The sequence below is a fragment of the Sebastes umbrosus genome, chromosome 1, assembly GCF_015220745.1.
Source record: "Sebastes umbrosus isolate fSebUmb1 chromosome 1, fSebUmb1.pri, whole genome shotgun sequence".
Lineage (NCBI taxonomy): Eukaryota > Metazoa > Chordata > Actinopteri > Perciformes > Sebastidae > Sebastes > Sebastes umbrosus.
In genome coordinates this window covers 34013772-34029600 of record NC_051269.1, presented here as the reverse complement: position 1 = coordinate 34029600, position 15829 = coordinate 34013772, and the positions used below count along the sequence as shown (strand labels likewise).

General features: G+C 38.3%; 1 protein-coding gene across 8 annotated transcripts; it reads left to right on the top strand.

Annotated features, from left to right (window-relative positions):
- The first annotated feature begins 2525 nt into the window (after positions 1-2525).
- Positions 2526-6460, top strand: LOC119494578 (globoside alpha-1,3-N-acetylgalactosaminyltransferase 1-like). 8 transcript variants are annotated; one of them, XM_037780584.1, is made up of 4 exons: positions 2526-2734; positions 2880-2921; positions 4580-4642; positions 4994-6460. In XM_037780584.1, exons 2-4 carry the CDS (start codon positions 2888-2890, stop codon positions 5935-5937), a joined length of 1041 nt encoding a protein of 346 aa, XP_037636512.1. In that variant the 5' UTR covers positions 2526-2734; positions 2880-2887; the 3' UTR covers positions 5938-6460. The 8 variants fall into 8 exon arrangements, with proteins under 8 accessions (XP_037636512.1, XP_037636503.1, XP_037636496.1 ...); XM_037780575.1 differs by having other exon boundaries at positions 2877-2921; XM_037780568.1 differs by having other exon boundaries at positions 2526-2765.
- The last annotated feature ends 9369 nt before the right edge of the window (positions 6461-15829 follow it).

The window sequence follows — 15829 nt, the reverse complement described above, 5'->3', positions numbered from 1 at the left end:
GCCAAAACCTTTGCCGTCAAAAAAGCTTATGTATTTCAGTGAATGTGCAAACATGTTGTTTGTTCATCATCTGTAATATACCAACAAACAGTTCCTTGAATCTTGGACAGATTATTGCATTAATATTCCTTCTCTGGTATTATTTATTTGATATTAATGGACCTATCACACTTCAGAAACTGTGTAGAATAGGGGCTCTGCGCCGCAACCTTCAAGCACATTCATCTTGAACGCCTTAATATACGCTGTAATAAATGTGCACACTCATCTCCACATGGTGTAGATCAATTTACAGATGCTAGTGTAAGTGTTTAGTTATGAATCCTCTATGCAGAGTCTCTATCCTCCAGCTTTGGTACTGCCTGCCCCGCTTCTCTGCCAACAAGGTGACAGGAAGAAGAAGATGTTTTGGGACAACGCTTCACATGCATCCTGTAATTTATCCATTCTTTAGTGTAGCCCGTGCTGTTTTCTCTTTATGTTTTTTCTTTTTCGACTGACGCTTCAGTCCAAAGTTGTTTACACAAACCAATATTATGTTGCAATTTCTGTATGGATGTAAAAAAAATTATAATAATGAGATTTATCGTAATAAACTGCAAAGTGACCTCTGGAGTCTGTTTGAGTCTCTGGCAGCACATCTGGGAGTTGACGGCAGCTGTGGCTATAAAGTAACAACCTGTGGTAGATAAACGAGAATATAAAGGGCTTGGTGAGAAATCCAATTATTTTGAATTATAGTTCTAGTAGTTCTGCTGGACTACAGAGACAACTCAATAAAAAATACACAAGAAACAAAAGGTGCAGATAAATAAGTGAGCAGACTTCCAGCTTCTGTCTGTCCTGAAGCTTAAATGTTTGACTTCTACTTAATGGAATCAAGTGGTGCTGACAGTCCATATCTCTATAACTCACATGTTCAGCCGCGCTAGCAGCATTGATAAATGAATGTTGGTCTAGTTGGTCGGTCCACCACTTTAGTCCAGACTGAAATATCTCAGCAGCTATAGTGGATGGATTGTCAGGACATTTTGTAGATATTCATGTTCAAGATGAATAGAAACAACACGCACACCACTTGCTTTGTCTCCTTTGTGGTACAGGGAATCGATTCCCCTGAATATTCAATTCCAAAAGGCAATTCCCGCACCCACTTATCACCTCTACATTGATTTATTAAAAAAGTGTTTACAATTTTTTTATAAATGTGCAGGAAATGCTTTTTTTCTTTGGAATTAGACATTTATGCTCCCCAGAGGATGAATCCTATAATGACTTTGGTGATCACTTTACTTTTCATCTTCACTGTAGCATCAACAGCAGGTCAAACTTTAATTTGCCAGTACTTTGGTTTATGACCAAATGCATGTGAAACCAACAGCCTACATTCCCATCTGTACCGTAGGTTTAGGGATAAGTCATAATAAGTAACTAATGTTAGCATTCTAACATGATAAGCTAAGATGGTGAAGATATACCTGTGAAACATCAGCATGCTAGCATTGTCATTGTGAGCATGTTATTATGCTGATGTTTGCAGACTCTTGTTTAAATTAAAATAAACTTGTGCATCGTACCCAAGATTGAACATTTTTGGATTTTAACATTTGGCCATATGGCCCATTCTAATGAGACACACTTTAAATCTCTTAAATAATGAAACACAACACTCACAGCAACTCACACACAAGAAGGCGACGTTCCAAATCACATACTTTTTCTTTTAGTTTTAGTACATACTGCAGCTGCCCTTACGAAGTACATACTGTTGCATACAACTGGTACATACTACTTCATCATAACATTGCGCCTGAACTTTGACCCTCTTGCTGGTATGTCCACTGTGCAGAGGATTGTGGGTCAGAATAGCCAGAAAAGCATGATGGCTTACATACTGCAAAATGCGGCCAGATACAGTAGGACATCCTGGTATTTTTGGCAAACTGCGTTTGACATACTATGTATTGGGACACACTGAATCTTTTTCTGGCATCCTAAATAGTATGGCAGTATGGGTATTGGAACGTACAGGAAATGTCATCATATAGAGTTCAGCAACTAGGTGATAAGGATCCCTTTGAGGGCTTTAAATCATCGTCTTTTAATATCCCTTTTAATTATAATGTTCCATAAAATCATATCTTGATAAACAACCTCTTTAATGTATGTTGTCTCTTTATGGTTACTGTTGACGTGCACAGCTTCTTCATTTGTATTTCCTATTGAGTGCCTCCACCTTGTGGACAGAAAGAATACAACATCCTGCTGACGTGAACTGCAGCCTGGTTTAAAACACAGTATTATGTCTGTTTGCCTCCTACTAACTCTGCTCTCTGCAGGATCATGAAACACTTCAGATGTGTGAAGTGGGATTTTCTGTCAGGATCATGAATTTGAGAAGCATTTATTGAGGTTCCCCCGAGAGTTTTTGAGTGACCACCCATTTTCTATCGTCCATCGTCATCCTTGCAACACGAGTGGGAGGAAAGAATGTTAAAATCCACTTCCCTCTTTACTTAATTCTACCGTGTCTTATCCCTCCACTCCTGAGCTCCTCCCATTAGCCCAGATTCCCCACACATCTGGTTGCTTTGGGTTTTCTCCAAAGCTGAAAAACTGCAAAAGCCTAAGGGGGAAAGTGAGGTAGGGGGGCCGAGAGAAAGAAGATATGTGAAGAAAAAGGGAGTGGAAAATGTTATAAAAGCAGTGACAAGACAGAGAAAGAGGGAGCAAGGTAAGAAAATAATCATCATCAGCGGAAAACAGTGAGTTAAACAGCACATTTCCAGGAAGAGAAACAGAGTGAGAGAAAAGCAGAGATTCTTTTTGGCAAAAAATAGTGGCATCAGACAAAGGTTTGTGTGTTTATCCACCAGCAGGTCACAATATGGCGCTGTTCCACTTCTGCAAGACGCCCGCAGGTCAGTACAACCTCAGCCACTGCTCCACCTCTTCTTCTTCTTCACTCTTCACTTGTCATTGATTTGTGACTGCCGTACTTGTACATGCTCAGTTAAAAGCTTTTGAAAGCTCTTCTCAGAGGTTTTTCTATACGTGTAATCTGATCCTGAAAAATAAGTCTTTGATTCGTCCAAGAACTTTTGTGCATTTGTCCCCAAATCTCTTGGCTGGTGAGAGAGCATGCAGGACTCAGGGGACTGCATGTGGAGATAAACATCTACATTCACTCACATGTGCTTCGACTTAAGGTCTATCTAATGCAATGTGTAGCTTTTGGTTCATGATCAATCTCTTTCCTCTTAATCTCTAACAGCCATCAGCCCAGTCTGCCTTCTTACGTGTACAGTTTTAGATGACATAGTTGTGTATGTCCCAGTTGTCACTGCTTGTTCATTTCATATAACTCATGTTTCTTATCTTACCTTTTTACTAAACTTCCTCAAAATCAGAACAGAACTTTCAGCACTGTCTCATTATATCATCTCTTGATCTCATTGTATGTCAATAGTTAACCAAAATCTTTTAAAATCTTTACATTTGAGTAAAATTTAAAGGAACAGTGTGTACCATTTCGGGGGATCTATTAGCAGAAATGGAATATAATATTCATAACTATGTTTCCATTAGTTTCTAATCACCTGATACTAAGAAGCGATGTTTTCTCGTTAGCTTCGCGATTAATCGCAAATTAATCACCCGTTTTTTATCTGTTCAAAATATACCTTAAGGGGAGATTTGCCAAGTATTTAATACTCTTGTCAACATGGGAGTGGAAAAATATGCTTGCTTTATGCAAATGTATGTATATATTTATTATTGGAAATCAATTAACAACACAAAAAAATGACAAATATTGTCTAGAAACCCTCACAGGTACTGCATTTAGCATAGAAATTATGCTCAAATCATAACATGGCAAACTGCAACCCAACAGGCAACAACAGCTGTCAGTGTGTCAGTGTGCTGACTTGACTATGACTTGCCCCAAACTGCATGTGATTATCATAAAGTGGGCATGTCTGTAAAGGGGAGACTCGTGGGTACCCATAGAACCCATTTTCATTCACATATCTTGAGGTCAGAGGTCAAGGGACCCCTTTGAAAATGGCCATGACAGTTTTTCCTCGCCAAAATTTAACACAGCGTAAAGTATCGTAGCATTATTCAGCCTCCTTCACACCACTAGATGCTGCCAAATCCTACACACTGTCCCTTTAAATTTGAGTTAATTATAGTAAAATAATTGCACATATTCATGTTTCATGTTTACATTTTATAGACTACTACCTCATACATTTTAATGCATAATTCACAATATTTAGCCTATATAAATATCAAGTAAGTTATATCATATGTATATACAGCCTCCAGACATTACATAGGCTATAGTACATAGCGTATAAGTATTACATAAAGATTACATTATTTGTGCAGTCACAGGTTGCTACATATTTCTGTATCAGCACATTCTTTTCATTCCTATGAGCTTGGGTCTTTTATACCTGTCAGTGTTTAATGGAACATTTTGTAAGTAAAACATGCTAACTGGAAGAGCACATAGCTTGTACTGGTTTCATTGAATTGCATGTACATGTGTGTGTGTTTGACCTTCAAACAGGACCAATCAGAGTGACCAGAATACAACTGGTCCTGTACTGTTTTCTCCTGTCTCTTATCATATGTAAGTGTGCAGAAGAATTTGTTCTACTCTAACACTTTGTGCCGGGACACTGAATGCACATAGAAAAAAATGTGCTTGAGGCAAAGTAAATGTAAAGTACAACTTTTATTGTTGCATGCTAAGTAGATTCCTGTCTCGTCCTGTTGTCTTGATTGTGATAGATTATTATAAATATGCATCTCCTCTAAATATCAAGTTAAAAAGTACTTTAAATAAGGTTGGTTTTGATCAATTGGATTGAACTTTTTCTCCAGCTTTACAGAAGTGTACGCAGGCTACTTCACAAAAAGTGTCAGAAAAACTAGTTTGGTGTTGAAATAAAAAAGAAAAAAACATGTTTTGCTCCCTCAGACTTCCTCTACGCACATAAAGCCGCTGTCGGCGTGAAGTCACCTCATCCTATCTTTCGTGGTTTGGGAAAGGACAAGGGAAGAGTAATGACAGACATGACGGTCATCAAGTCAACGACACCACAAACTCCTCTGGAGACACCGTGGGGTGCTCCTTTAGTGTGGGGTGACACCCGTAAGTCAGCTGGGCGCAGGGCGAAATTCGCACAAGAGGACATCCGTATCGGTCTGCTGGCCGTCGTGGTGGGAATCTACGCCAAGTTCGTGCAACGTTTCCTCTCTTCAGCTGAAAGCCACTTCCTCCCTGGTGAACAGGTCACCTACTACATCCTCACGGACAATCCCAACTCTCTGTATCCCCCCATCGAGTTGGGGCCTGAGCGACAGCTGAAGGTGATTCCTATCGCAGAGCTGCCTGGTTGGGACAGGTTGGCCCGTCGCCGGATGACCCTGCTCGCCGACGCCATCAGAAACCCGATCAGCAGCGAGGTCGAGTACATCTTCTGCGCTGACATCGATCAGGAGTTTCTGGCCCCCGTGGGGGAGGAAATCCTGGGGGACCTGGTGGCCACGTTGCACCCTGAGCTCTACGGGATGCCGCGAAATACATTTCCTTACGAAGTTGAGGAGGATTCGTCAGCGTGCGTTGAGGAGGACGAGGGAGACTACTACTACACCTCAGAGCTGTACGGAGGGTTGGTTTCTGAGATGAACAGACTGGCTCGAGCCTGTTCTCTGCTCATTCTGGCGGACCAGGCCAACGGGGTGATGGCCAGGGGCCTCGAGGAGAGCTACCTGAACCGCTACCTGATCGATAACAGGCCCACATGTGTGCTTTCACCTGAGTACAGCTGGTGGGACTCGGCCTTGGCTCCAGATGTGCCGGTACAGAGGCTGGTCTCTTTGGGAAGGAAATCTGAGGCTTTAGATAAGCAGTCAAAATAATCAGTGTAAAATAACAACACAGTCTCACGGCAGTTCGTGAAATAGACATGAAATTGAATCTATTTGATTCATGTACATAGACACAAATTTCCCTTTTTTTCGGACGCTCAGCAGGACTTTCATCAACATGTGACGCACATCCCATTTTCCGCTCCAGTCTTTTCAAAATAAAACTACTAGTTAGGTTTAGGAAAAGATCGACTTGGTCAGGTTTAGGCAACAAAACTACTTAGTTAGGTTTAGGAAAGATCGACTTGGTCAGGTTTAGGCAACAAAAGTACTTAGTTAGGTTTAGGAAAGATCGACTTGGTTAGGTTTAGGCAACAAAACTACTTAGTTACGTTTAGGAAAAGATTGTGGTTTGGGTTAAAAGAACACCGGAAGTGTCGTAACTCGAGTACGGAAGTTACATGCCAAATAAATCAACTTTGACTTCACACCGGACACGGACACTGGTCTCCTGGGTGAAAGACCCACCAATCCACCCTGACCTCCTTCCTATGTGGCATTTGCCGCTCTTTATACTTCCGATTCACAATTATGTGGATTACATACAAATTGATTTTGTGCTGACCATCACGAATAAAAATGTGAAATTCATGTCTATGTACACAAATCAATACATTACAATTTTGTGACTATTTCAACAACTGCTGTGCGACTGAAAAATAAAGGGTTCTGCTGGCCGAACCCACTGAAGTATGGATGTAGATCTCACTCCCACATGAAGAACTAGTATTTTTAAGTGTTAAATTTCCTTTTGGAGAAGGAAAAAATAGCAATCAGTGTTATCACAGGACAGGAGATGAAGGGAGAAGACGAAGACAGGGCACATATTCCAATCATCTTTATTCAATTCATAATTTCCGTTTTGTTTTCTGTTCTATTAGCCAATGAATGTAGCCTGGCTGCAATCACACACCGGCAAACTGCAAACCCTGCTCTCAATTAAAGACCCATTTGTGTGAACAGTGTCTCTGCGTGCTATCTCTTCCACAGCAGACAAGAAAAGAAATTGACCTGTCTCTTTAAAACGAAGCACTGTGCTCTCCATTAATGTCAGCCTCGGAGATACTGCTCCAGTGGCTTTGTGGTCAGCAGCGATAAGAGTCAACAGTGTAAGTGCACACTTTCCCCCGCAGTGGCCAATCATTAACTGGAAGAGCTGCTGTTTCAAGGTCTTTAAATACCAGGTGGGGGGAAAAAGGGATACGACGGGATGCTGTTTCTCCAGGTTACAGAAGCTAAAATAGTTTGGAACGTGGTGAAACTGCAGGACGTAATACTGTCATTTTCCATTAAAAACTGTTATATTCCCCCCATTGTTGGAGTAAAAAGGTAAACTCAAATGGCCTGATGTTGGTGGTTGTCTGCCTGTCTCCCACACACACAAACATACTCCCACGTTCACACACTGCTTTTCTGTGCAGTGTTTTAATGGGAGGGTTAAACAGCAGCAGATGGCTTTTTCTCACTGCCAACAGAAATCTGTCCTCGGGGCCAGATCGCCACGTGGAGAGAAGCTGGAGGTAAACTTCAGATAATCCGCTTTGAAACTCATTTTCAGTTATTCTTTTCCACTAAAATCTAAATGTCCACTGCTTGCCACACAGGTGTGTTTATGTGGACTCAGTATTCACATGTCAATTCAGATTATAAATTCTATTAAAATTTGAACTAAACTGCATACTTCTGCAGATCATATTGTGATACGTGCATGTAGTTATATGGAATTAAGGTGTTATGAGATAAAAAGCTACTATATATATATACATATATATATTTATATATACTGTTTATATACGCATATATATAAACTGTTTATACACACATATTTAGAAATTAGGGCTGTCAAAGTTAACATGATAATAATGCGTTAACACAAAGTCATTTTAACGCCACTAATTTCTTTAACAGATTAACGCAATCGATCTTCTGGAGGTTGTGCCGAGCTCAGTTTTAAAGCGTAGAGATACTGACATATGAAACTAGAAAACATAAAGAATCTGTTGGTACCAACCATGTCATACTAGTTTGTTGCGAAGGAGGCTAAATAACCTTCCAAACGCAACATTATTGCGAGGAAAAACTGTCATGGCCATTTTCAAAGGGGTCCCTTGACCTCTGACCTCAAGATATGTGAATGTAAATGGGTTCTATGGGTACCCACGAGTCTCCCCTTTACAGACATGCCCACTTTATGATAATCACATGCAGTTCTGGGGCAAGTCATAGTCAAGTTAACACACTGACACACTGACAGCTGTTGTTGCCTGTTGGACTGGCCATGTTATGATTTGAGCATATTTTTTATGCTAAATGCAGTACCTGTGAGGGATAATATCGGTCATTGTTTTGTGTCGTTAATTGATTTCCAATAATAAATATAAACATACATTTGCATAAAGCAGCATATTTGTCCACTATATAGAGTATTAAATACTTGACAAATCTCCCTTTAAGGTACATTTTGAACAGATAAAAAAAATGTGCGATTAATTTGCGATTAATCGCGATTACATATTTTAATTGATTGACAGCCCTAATAGGAATATTTACCTTTCTGTCTCAACACATCTAATTCCACATAACTATATGCACAAATCACAATATGATCTGCAGATGCACCTAAATATATATTTGCTTTGGTTTTGTTATGAATGCCTCAGTCATCTTTAACCTACATAAAGGCTTTTTGGCTACCTGATCCATGCTGACTACCTCTTTTCATGCCACAATGCAAAGCAGTTTAAAGAATTAATGGTTTAATCCCTGTCATGTGATTTACTGGTGGTCAAGGAGCCTGGCAGCAGGAAGAGGCAGTATAGAAACTTAAAAACCTCCAGGCATGGAAGCTTCTATGATTAGCAAATATTTATACAGATGGGATGATGAAGAGTTAGGGTCCATCATTTTCTTTCTCGAGTATGTTTTTACTGTGCAAACACATTTAGACACACTACAACAGGCTGTTAAAATGCTGGTCTGAGGCCTGTTGTATTTCCCTGGCTTGACCCCGTTGTAAAGCAGTTTTCAGTGAGCTGTCTCTACAGTGATAGTGGTGTTTACACTGTTACACTAAGCGGCATATTAGCCAAAAATACATTAATAAGGTCTTTACTTTGCTACTGGTCAGCAGCACCCTCTATGTCTGTGTGTTAACATAATTGTGACCTCTTCGCTGTGACCCAAAGATGGGCCCCAAGTTGAACTCTTCCTTTGTCCTCTTTAGTCTGTTTTTGTTTTGGGGTTTCATGTGATTGCGTCTGGTATTCGGTGATAATTTAGCATGTCTTTTCTAAACACAATGACAACATTATTTACAGCCCTTGGCCATTTGGTCCCATGCTGACACTGTGACATGTGCTTATACCTAAAGCGACGTTCGCTAATCTACAAAAACATTCAGATGGTGAGTCTTTGCAGTCTTTTATGGGTGATTACGTTAGCGAAGAAGCTTATCACAAATTCTGTTATTTATTAAGTTTGGGTGAGGCTAATGAAACGTTTTGGCTTATGTGCTGCTCTGAATGATACAGCTGGGTGCATTTTTAAAAATACACTGACGAAAGAGGAGGTTTTCTGATTATCCCATACCAGAGCCGGTCCTAGCATATAGGCAGTATAGGCGAAAAGCGAATGCTTTTTATGTACTTATCAGAAATTAACTTAACAAAATTATACTTAAGTATCCTTGGCTTATACTGAAAAGTATACAGAAAAGTGTCAGTATATTTGGCTAAATAAGTTAACTTACAAGCTTACAAGTATAGGTTACACAAGTAAAGGCAAGTAAAAACTTACAAGTATACTTGCAGTATAAAAACTACAACTACTACTACTACACTTTTTAGTTTATGAAAGTACACTTTAAAGAATACTCTCTTTAAAGTGTACTTTCATAAACTAAAAAGTGGGCTACAAGTATATAACTGGTAAACTAACAGTATAATGTACCTATAAGTTCACTTGTAGTATTGTTCATATTATAGTTGCAGCACAAAATACAACTTGGATGTAAACTAGTTGTGTACTCAAGGTTTACAACTCTCTATACTTAAAAGTATACTTTTATAAACTAAAAAATGGATCAATTTAGTCCCAAGAAGTATTGAAGAAGCACTTCAATACTTACAAGTATACTACTAGTACATTGATATTAGTATACTTAATACATAAAGGATTATACTTGAACTTAAGTTTACATCATAAAATAAACTTGAAGTATACTTCTTTTTGTAACGTCAGCTACTCCCACCTTAAATTCATTAGGGAAAGTTGGAAAGATTATTCAGGTGTTTGGGGGAAAACTAAAACGTAATTTAGAGAAATACAGTTTTTCTTTTAAGTGTGATCTGCATATCTTAATCTCAAAGTCATAAAGCTAAGCAGTTTGTATGAACACAATGATTGGTGGTGGAATTGGCTGTGATGCAAGGGTCACATACTAAAATCTTGCCTAAAGGCACCAAATTGTTCAGGGCCGGCTCTCCCTGATACTTTAAACGTTGATGCTGCACTTGCAAGGGAGCACATATTTGTGACTGCACAAACGATCAAGTCAAGGTGAGTCAATTTTTTCCTGAAACTCTCTCTTTCAGTCATTTTAAGTCAATGAACATGGGGACTAATGCACACATATAGAAAAAACATACAATTAATCAATTTACGAGTGTGATTGTGTCCTTTATCTACATCCACCATATACATTCAGGCTTCAGCTCACCTGTCCTGCATGTGTTTGTACTGAGGGAAGAAGCTAAAGAAGCATCTGGATAAAGTCCAACCCAGGATGTTGCTGTGAGGCTAATGAGCCGCTGTGTCACGGCCACGCCTGCTTATTAGTGTCAGCTACAGTTCCCTTACTGTTACGTTAAGCAGCTGGAGACTTTTTGATGATGGTGCAATTACTCAGTCGCAAGTAGGTGTTGATCATTTAATTCCACCTTTACGTTAGTTGTGTGTTAAACTATACACAATAATTAAGCTATACGTTACAACTTTGTAAATGTTTTACATACTGTATTAAGGCAAACTTTAATATTGAATTAGTTCTTCAACTAATGATTATTTTCTCCATTAATCGATTAGTTGTTTGGTCTATAAAATGGTGAAAAATGTCGATCAGTGTTTCCTAAAGCCCAAGATGACGTCCTCAAATGTCTTGTTTTGTCCACAACTCAAAGACATTCAGTTTACTGTCATCAAAGAATGCATATTGCCAAGAAGTGAAAGTCAGTTGGTTGTTCCGTTGCAATATCAGCACCCAGCAGCAGAGCTACGCTTCCGCCATTTTGGACTGAAAGCGACTACCGGACGCCAGTAAAACGTCCGCCTAAAAAGTGCTGTACAAAAGTAAAACTAAATTATTTCTATTCTTCTGTCTACCAAAATGGCCTGTGTTGACCAACAAAATATTTTAAATATAATAAGCATTTTCAGTCCAAAATGGCGGCAGCGGCTGTCAAAAAAACCCACTGGAGTTTCATCTCTTTGCTTCTATACTTTTTGCTGTCATAGAGGAGCAAAGAAACCAGAAAATATTCACATTCAAGAAGCTGGAATCAGAGTATTTTTTACTTTTCTTCTTCTTAAAAAATGACTCAAACCGATTAATTATCAAAATAGTTGGCGACTAATTAATTGATTAATTGTTGCAGCTCTATATTGAACCAATTCAGTTCTCTTGTCAAGCAGATATCCATTATTGGTTTCTTATTTTCTACATTTATCCCACAACTAAATGCAGAGACACTTTAATTAGTTTATCCCAACAGGCTGAGATCAGTTGCGCGGTGTGATGTCAGTGTGGTGTGTTTACTGTGAGCTGCCTCTGAATGACCTGCTTTAAACTTAACATTGAATGTGTTCAGTCTGTATCACTGCGACAACAAGTTTCCTATAGGATGTTTTTAAAACAAACATACTGTATTCAACATAGATAGAAAACTAATACAATAATGATCTCCAATCATTAGCAATATCTGCATTAACCACATCTTGACCCACCTGAACACATAACCAGACAGAGAAAAGACTCTTTAGTTTACCTCTTTAGCAAGAAAGATAAACAGTTTGTATTCATCAGAGCTGCTTTTCATTCATATTAATGAGTAAAAAACATTTAATATTTACACTGATTATAAAGATTTAAGTGGGTGTGCACTACTTGTTAGAGTTTACTTCATTAGCATAGTAAAGGATCACATGGTATGGAGAAAAACAAATGCAAACCCTTTCATCTAGCAGCAGAAAAGGCTGCAACTTTATCACTGTTAACTGATTTCAGGCTCCAGACTCCTGCCCCTAAAACACGTGCCTCTGATTAGCACCAAAAATCGGAGCCTGGCCAAATAATACACCTATCAATGATTAACCTTCTGTTGAAGAATATCCCGGGCATTACACAGACCTGTAATGAAGAGTAATTCAGGGAGTGAAAAAACAGTGAGAGATGAAGAACTGTGCAACATTTCCTCTGTGTTGAACAAAAACACTGAAACAATAAATGTCCACATTTGAAAGATAATTGTCAATCTTCATAGCAAACTGGTAATACAATTAAGTAAGGGCTTCACGGTAGAGTAATCTCCCTGTGTTTAATGTTTAGCCTTAAACAAAGGGTGTGTAATTTTAAAGTATTCTCCCCACTGTACTCTTGAGCTTCCATCAGGTCACACCTTCAGGGCCTCTGCAAACACACAGGAGCTCTAAAAATCAATGAGTCCTGTCCCACCCTAAAGGCTTTATTTAATTGTTTGCACAGCAGGCGACCTGCCAGACAATCCAGAGCACCTCTTGGAGTTAAACAGATCATTAGTGTTTAAAATCTGCATGCATTCAAACCAAGAGAAGGTTAGCAAAGTTGTCGACCCAGTCAGGGTTGTGTTTAGCTATACGGTTGAGTATAGATGAAGGGCACTATCAATGACGTTGTTGTTGTTTCCGATTTTTACATTCTGCACATGTATTTCTCAAACGTGTGTGTGTTTCGTCAGGGGGTTGGGTGGGGTGAACAGCTACGGTAATCTGCTGGATTCACACAGGCCTTTCCCCGCCCTGCCCGAGGCGACTCCACTCCAAAACAGCACTGTCCTAATCACCGGGTCAAGGGGACTTACACTGAGAGATAGCGGAGGTGCAGCTCAGGGAGACACACTTGTGCCCATTGCATATATCATTAAAGGGAACCACATGAAAGATGATTATAGGCCAACATATAGGAGAAGTCGTTCACAAAGTAGTTGGTTATGAAATAGGTTGGCTGCAACAAACGATTATTTTGATTGTCAATTAATCTGTTGATTATTTTCTTGATTAATCGATTAGTTGTTTGGTCTATAAAATGTTGAAAAATGTTGATCAGTGTTTCCCAAAGCCCAAGATGACGTCCTCAAATGTCTTGTTTTGTCCACAACTCAAAGATATTCAGTTTACCGTCATAGAGGAGTAAAGAAACCAGAAAATATTCACATTTAAGAAGCTGAAATCAGAGAATTTTTTACTTTTGACTCAAAAAATGACTCAAAAAATGACTCAAACCTATTAATCGATTATCAAAGTAGTTGGAGATTAATTTAATATTTGACAACTAATTGATTAATCGTTGCAGCTCTACTTTAGAGGTGCTGTTATGTGGATTTTGACACATTCGGACAGAGTGAGTTTAGCAGTTTCATCCCTGTTTTATAAGTCTTTATGCTAAGTAGGGCTGCAGCTAACGATTATTTTCATTGTTGATTATTTTCTTGATTAACCGATTAGTTGTTTGGTCTATAAAATGTCAGAAAATGGTGAAAAATAATGTCTTCAAATGTCTTGTTTTGTCCTAAACTCAAAGATATTCAGTTTACTGTCATAGAAGAGTAAAGAAACCAGAAAATATTCACATTTAAGAAGCTGGAAACAGAGAATTTTTTACTTTTTTTCTTAAAAATTACTCAAACCGATTATCAAAATAGTTGGTGATTGATTTAATAGTTGACAACTAATGATTAATCGTTGCAGCTCTACTGCCATATTATGAGAATTTATGAAGATTTTTTTTTCCATATATACCCTTGTTAAATTGCATTGAACTTAGTGGTAATGTAGAGTGTGATGTAAAAGCAAAACTATTATCAATTTAGACGACGTAATAGAGCCAATGGGATTTTTACATTGGGTTTTGGATTATTGCAGAAAATAAGCTCTGTGACAAACACACGTTTATGATTCAGCAAGATAATCCTCACAAATGGTTAAATAACGCTACAAACTTATGCTAAATTTTGGCAAGGAAAAACTGTCATGGCCATTTTTCAAAGCAGTCCCTTGACCTCTGACCTCAAGATGTGTGAATGTAAATTGGTTTGATGGGTACCCACGAGTCTCCCCTTTACAGACATGCCAACTTTTTGATAATCACGGGCAGTTTTGGGACAAGTCATAGTCAAGTCAGCTCACTGACACACTGACAGCTGCTGGGCTGCAGTTTGCCATGTTATGATTTGAGCATATTGTTTATGCTAAATGCAGTACCTGTGAGGGATAAAACCTCCCTTTAAGGTAAATTTTGAACAGATAAAAAAATGTGCGATTAATTTGCAATTAATTTGCGATTAACTATGGACAGCCGTAGAATGCATATAAGCCAATATAGGTAAAGTAGTTCAAAATATGATATGATAGATTTAGATTAAGAGGATATTTATTATAATACCTGCTAGACTGTATTTGAACCAAACAGAGTTCACACTGAAGACTACAAAAGCTACAGTTTCAGTAGCAGGCTAGAATTAGTTCTAGCATGTCAGCAAAAACCACTGCAGGCAGAGGCAGTTTGGCTAAGAGGTAACTACATGTGTGTGTGTGTGTGTGTTTGAGAGAGAGAGAGCGGTTATGTTCTCACAGAGAAAGAGAAACCGGTTATGTTATGTTTCCTGTAATAAGTCTTTAAAAGATCCAATATGAAAACATGCAGTCATAGTCCTGTAAATGGATTACAAAACCAAGTTGTAGGCCTATAAGTAAATCACGGTACACTTCTTATGCAAAATATCTTCTAAAGCAAGTGGTGGAGTAAGATTAAAAAACTTAAAAGTAGCAATACCAGTGTAGAAATACTCGTTTGCATGTGAAAGTATAACGTAACATACACTAGAAATGCTAAAGTACAAGTACCCCTAGGTTGTAGGCTACCCTTACGAAAAAGTAGAATACTTCAAGTTTATTTAATCAAGTAAACTGAAGTAAAGTTCAAGTATATTTCCCAAGTATACTTTATGTAGTAAGTAAATCAACTAGTAGTATACTTGTAAGTGTACTACTTCAATACTTCTTGGGACTAAATTGGCCCACTTTTTAGTTTATAAAAGTATACTTTTAAGTGTACTTTAAGTGTAAGAATAGTAATCGTTGACAACACAACTAGTTGACATCCAAGATGTACTGTATTTTCCACTGCAACTATGCTATGAAGTGAACTATACTATAAGTGAACTTATAGCTATACTGTTAGTTTACTAGTCATATACTTGTAGCCCACTTTTTAGTTTATGAAAGTACACTTTAAAGTATACTCTCAGTAAAGTACTAGTTTAATAGTAAATGCAAAAACATAAAAAAATTCTTGATGAATTGAAGTATATTCATATCACACTTTAATAGGCGACTCTATCAAAAAGTAAGCACAACTACAAGCCAAGTATACCTTTCTGTAGAAATATAAGGCAAGAATACTTAATTATACTTTTGTTAAGTATATCACGATCAAAAGATTAAGTACAAGTATGGCGTATAAGCCAAGTATACTTACACTTTTCTGTATACTTGTCAGTATGAGTCAAGTATACTTAGACTTTGCTGTATACTTGTCAGTATGAGCCAAGTACAGACTTATTTGTATACTTGT

Coding starts and splice junctions, on each gene's coding strand:
- LOC119494578 (XM_037780584.1), top strand. CDS start 2,888: ATGGCGCTGTTCCACTTCTGCAAGACGCCCGCAG. Junction 2,922..4,579: donor CTTCTGCAAGACGCCCGCAG/GTCAGTACAACC, acceptor ACCTTCAAACAG/GACCAATCAGAGTGACCAGA. Junction 4,643..4,993: donor TCTCCTGTCTCTTATCATAT/GTAAGTGTGCAG, acceptor TTGCTCCCTCAG/ACTTCCTCTACGCACATAAA.